The following is a 4,474-nucleotide window of genomic DNA, read 5'->3' on the forward strand; positions in this document are numbered from 1 at the left end:
ATTGGCAGTAGCAAGTTCCTGTACTTGCTTGCTGCAGCAGCAATAATCTACAACTACAGCAATAACCAACAGCAGCAGCAATTCAGCAGCAGCGTAGCAGATCTGTTCCGCCAAGACCAAATACATTAATATTGTCATATCCATCACCATGCTAAAATGTTCAGAGAGTTGTCATGATTGAAATATGTTTAATATGTAAAAGGTAGAAGGCCATCTTGCCACAGTAGTTGAGTGAAATATTAAGAAGGCCTCACAATAATTTTGTGCTAACTGTTTCCCTTTTCAACTGACTGGCTGATGCACCACCATCCAGAAAAACAATAGATGTTACACACCTTCAGTGCTTGACCCTAATATGACAGGTTTTCAGTAGACCGCCCACATTTATTTAATATTCAATATTTTATTCAACTCTACACTATTTTACAAATATAAAACTACACATTGACAAATTAATAATATACACAGTTACATTTTAATATTTCATAACATTAATAAATAAGTAGAAAAGGATTTAAAATTACTAGTAAGATAATGATAACCACACTACATGGTAAAGAACACCAAACACATTAATATTGTTTATTTGCAATATTTAGGCCTATTACCATCGTTATTAATTCATGTAATTGTAATTTCATTGTTTCCTGGCCCATTTGTCCAAAATACTTGATGTTAACACCCTAAAAGGCTGTACTGTACATGTTCAACAATTAAAGTGGCTAACACATTCAGTGTTTGGCAGTATCTATAAAGTCTCGTCCTCTTCTTCATGATGCTCATGTTGGCTGAGGTCCAGAGAGCTATGTGAGTCGGAAGGGGTCATATGACCAAGCCCAGAGTCTGTTTGAGTTTCTGACAGGTTTGTCTGAGAGACTGTGAGATGTCTGTGAGGATCTGTGATATCCGTCTCAAAAGCTGTATTCATTTGGCCATGCATGTGCTTCTTCTGAATCTCCTCGAAGATCTGGAGAACCTTTAGAAAATCACAACAAAACAGATTTGCCGTTAACTCCAGACAACCCCATAAGTTTGTGAATAGTGAGCCATCTGTATTGGAATGACCACTCGTTACCTTAGATTTAGGAATAAGACCAACACGGAAAAATCCAATCTGGCCACTCTCGATTTTGGTGCAGTCTACCACTGTGGAGGCGATATTCTCTGGTGACGGCCCATCACACAGCACCCCATCTACCTGCAGGATATACGCCAATGACATTTTAGTCCCCCAATGGGAAATACATATGAATCTTCAAACAAATAAACCACCTCTGTACCTTGTCACCAAGTTTTGCATAAACTTGGTTATGATGGGTAGTATCTGCCTCACCTGTGGGATTTGCAGAGGTGACTGCAATTGGACCAACCTAGTCAAACAGGAAAGCATGGTTTGTACAGTACAGGACTATTATAAAGTCCAATATTCCCATGAGAATAAAATGACAACGCATACTGCATTTATGAGGTGTGTAGCAACAGTGCAATCTGGGTTTCTTATGGCTATGCTTTGCGGTGTGCCGATATATTTGGATGAGTCGCCCAATCCAAAGAATTCCATCCATGGAGCTAAAAGTAATGGAGAAGTTTGGATTAAATTTGCTACACAATTCAGGTACAATGCGAATATCACATTACCCACCTCTAGCTATAACTAAGCTAATGGATGATGGCCAAGCAGCTTCCATAAAGTCCCAGAGAAGAGGGCTGATCTGTTCCCTGACTGGTTCCAACTGCTTTATAGATGAAATCCATAAGGACATGGGTCGTTCTTTAGCCTGTTTCTTTACCCTATAGAGGTGTGATCACATGGTTAGGATACACTGGTGGAGCAGAAACCAAAGAGTCTTCGGTCATGCTTTAGTTTGGGGACTAATTATCACTATTAACTACAAAATTTGCCTCAATAAACTCCTAATTACTGCTTATTAATAGTTAGTAAGGTAGTTGTTAAGGTATGGTGTAGGATTAAGGGATGTAGAATATGCTCATGCAGAATATGTGCATTATATGTACCAACAAACAGCCAAGAAAGTAGTAATATGCATGCTAGTAAGCAACTAGTTAAAAGTGAGAATTGGTCCTTGAACTAAAGTGTCACAGACTCTTCTTCTTTTTAAGTTTAGGCTATCAATGGGGAAGGTAACTGACCTATATGCCTTTTCGACAGCCTGTGGGCGATTGCAAGCTGCCACAAGGACATAGACAGTGTCTGTGGGCATTCCACATATGCCCCCGTTCTTCATGATCTCTGACATAAAAGAAAGGAAAATATAATTGGTATAGACACATATGCATTCATGTAATGCCAGTACATAGCCTTTTTTGCTATAGTGACTCACCTGCAATTTGCTGAACGGATGAGGACTTCCTTGCTGTAAGGTGAGGGCAACTGTCTTTACCTCCTCCAAAGCCGCTCAACTTGATGAAAGGATCGCCGAATGGCATTTGTGGACTTTTAAAGGTGCAGTTGAAAATGCTGGCCAGGAACATGTAGAAGCTGACCAGCCCGAGGATAATGGTCACGCCGATATCATAGCCATAGGGCATCGCGCCTACTGCATCCAATAAGAAGCTAATGAGGATGAGTTGGAAGGTAAAGGTATAGATGAACCAAGCCTTGTTGAGAAACAGGGCTCCAGCTGTCACTAACACATTGAAGAGCATGAAACTGATGATTCCCACAGCTAGGTGTAGGCCACGCACATCTCCATAGAGGCCTCCGAAGCGCGTCAGTCCCCACACTGTCCACATGATACCATAAAGAATGAAAGTCGTACTCTCTAGGGTCTTTCCTCGAGCAAAGGCAACAGAGCCAGATATTAGGTGCAGCACACCACCGGAAACCACCGCCCAAGGCAGGATCAGAATAGCCAAGGGGTTTCCGCTAGAAAGCGAGGCAGTAATCGAAAAGGCGGCCAGGACACTGCAGCCATGGCCCAACAACTCGGCGTCGGCATATTTAGAGTAGCCCAGATAGGGAGCATGTAGCTCTTTGCCATTGGTTTGTAAGACAAATCTATTACTGTGGGCCAACAGGTTCTTAAGGAAGCCTGCACCTGTAGGTATCTTGTTTGAGGAAACCATGTTATAAAGCGTTATAAAGAGCACAACAGCGGAAGCAACAAAAATGGCAGCCTGTACACCTTGCGTTCCCCTCTGAAAGAAGCTTTGGGGTTCGGATGCAATTGCAATACAGTATGCCACAAAAAACAGCTGGTAGATGGTGTTCACAAACCCTCCCTGCAAGTTAAACAAGGCCAGGATGAAAAACAACACTGAGAATACAACTGGAAACGGCACTGGGGAATAGGGAACTTGGTTTGTGAAGTGCACCACCAGCGCGGTGTACCCTTCAGTGAACCGCAGGATGGATGTGAAGCCATAGAAAGTTGCTGCCAGGGTGTCCATAGATCTGTAGCTCTTAACACACACACCCAGCTGGAAGACGCCAGCGGTCCACAGCCAGGGCACATGGCCAGAGAAGAGCTTAGGGACAACACCGAGCAGAGGACAAGCTAGCACACTAGCTGACAACAAGTTCATGATTACTCCGACTGTCACAACATCATTAGCCTCTTGACTTTGCATTGGTTTCACGCTATCTTTGTTGAATGTTCCAGGTAGCATAATCTTTCTCTGTGTGATGTAAGACAACAAACGGCCACTTCCAAAGTAAGCTCCCACAAAACAGACCATGAGGTAGCAGACAGCAGTGGCTGCCTGTCCGAAGGCCGAATCTGCCAGACCTGCAATCTGGTGGGCGCACGCTAAACATATGCTCAGGGCGATGAATGAGAGGACAACCTCATGACATAAAACAGCCACAATGCAAATAACAAGCAGTGCCAGAGTGAAAGCTGCAAGGCCTGGCACCATGGCGTCTCTCAGCCCTCTGCTGCCATTTATTATGTTTTCACCTGCAAGTATGTGCACTAAACCCGAACTACACCATAGGGCGGATACTGTCAGGCACAAACTACCAAAGAGTACATTGTGGGACTGGCTGCGTCGAACACCTGGATAAAAGGACAGTGAGATGGAAAATGAAAGATAGAGAAAGTTTACATGGGGTGATGAAAAAGATAAGTGAACATATATAAAACAATATGTCTCCAATTGGTCGGACAAACAGATAGTTCCGCCCCCAAACCGGAAAGAGCCAATGTTGCCATAAAAGACTGCTCAAAAACAGTAACGTTTTGATAGTGCCACAGTGTTCACGCTTTTCTTGGTCCAACTACAAATCTTGGTCAGTCTTGGGCTTTTCTTGGTCAGCCTATACAAATACTTTACTTTGAGTCTAAAGTCTACATGTACTAAAATATTTTTTTTATATTTCAAACTGCATATGGTAAAATTAGTTAAAGGCACAATATGTAATTTTCGCCGCTAGAGGGCGCGTATTCAAAATAAACAAAGAAACAAAGGCTTAGTTTGATGACGCCGTGACTGAGTGTGGAATCATGGGAGT

At 42.7% G+C, this 4,474-nt stretch overlaps 1 protein-coding gene across 1 annotated transcript in view; it reads right to left on the reverse strand.

The window, feature by feature from the left end:
- Positions 1-604: 604 nt before the first annotated feature.
- LOC107570153 (uncharacterized) overlaps positions 605-4,474 on the reverse strand; it is a 5,527-nt gene continuing 1,657 nt past the window's right edge. The window contains exons 3-9 of the mRNA XM_016256353.1: positions 2,343-4,019; positions 2,152-2,251; positions 1,643-1,791; positions 1,457-1,569; positions 1,281-1,370; positions 1,076-1,198; positions 605-976 (exon numbers count right to left, since the gene is read on the reverse strand). Of these exons, the coding sequence (XP_016111839.1) occupies positions 749-976; positions 1,076-1,198; positions 1,281-1,370; positions 1,457-1,569; positions 1,643-1,791; positions 2,152-2,251; positions 2,343-4,019 (2,480 nt within the window). The 3' untranslated portion in view covers positions 605-748. The remainder of the gene's footprint in view (positions 977-1,075; positions 1,199-1,280; positions 1,371-1,456; positions 1,570-1,642; positions 1,792-2,151; positions 2,252-2,342; positions 4,020-4,474) is intronic.

The sequence above is a fragment of the Sinocyclocheilus grahami genome, unplaced genomic scaffold, assembly GCF_001515645.1.
Source record: "Sinocyclocheilus grahami isolate Dianchi unplaced genomic scaffold, SAMN03320097.WGS_v1.1 scaffold1422.1, whole genome shotgun sequence".
Taxonomy (NCBI): domain Eukaryota; kingdom Metazoa; phylum Chordata; class Actinopteri; order Cypriniformes; family Cyprinidae; genus Sinocyclocheilus; species Sinocyclocheilus grahami.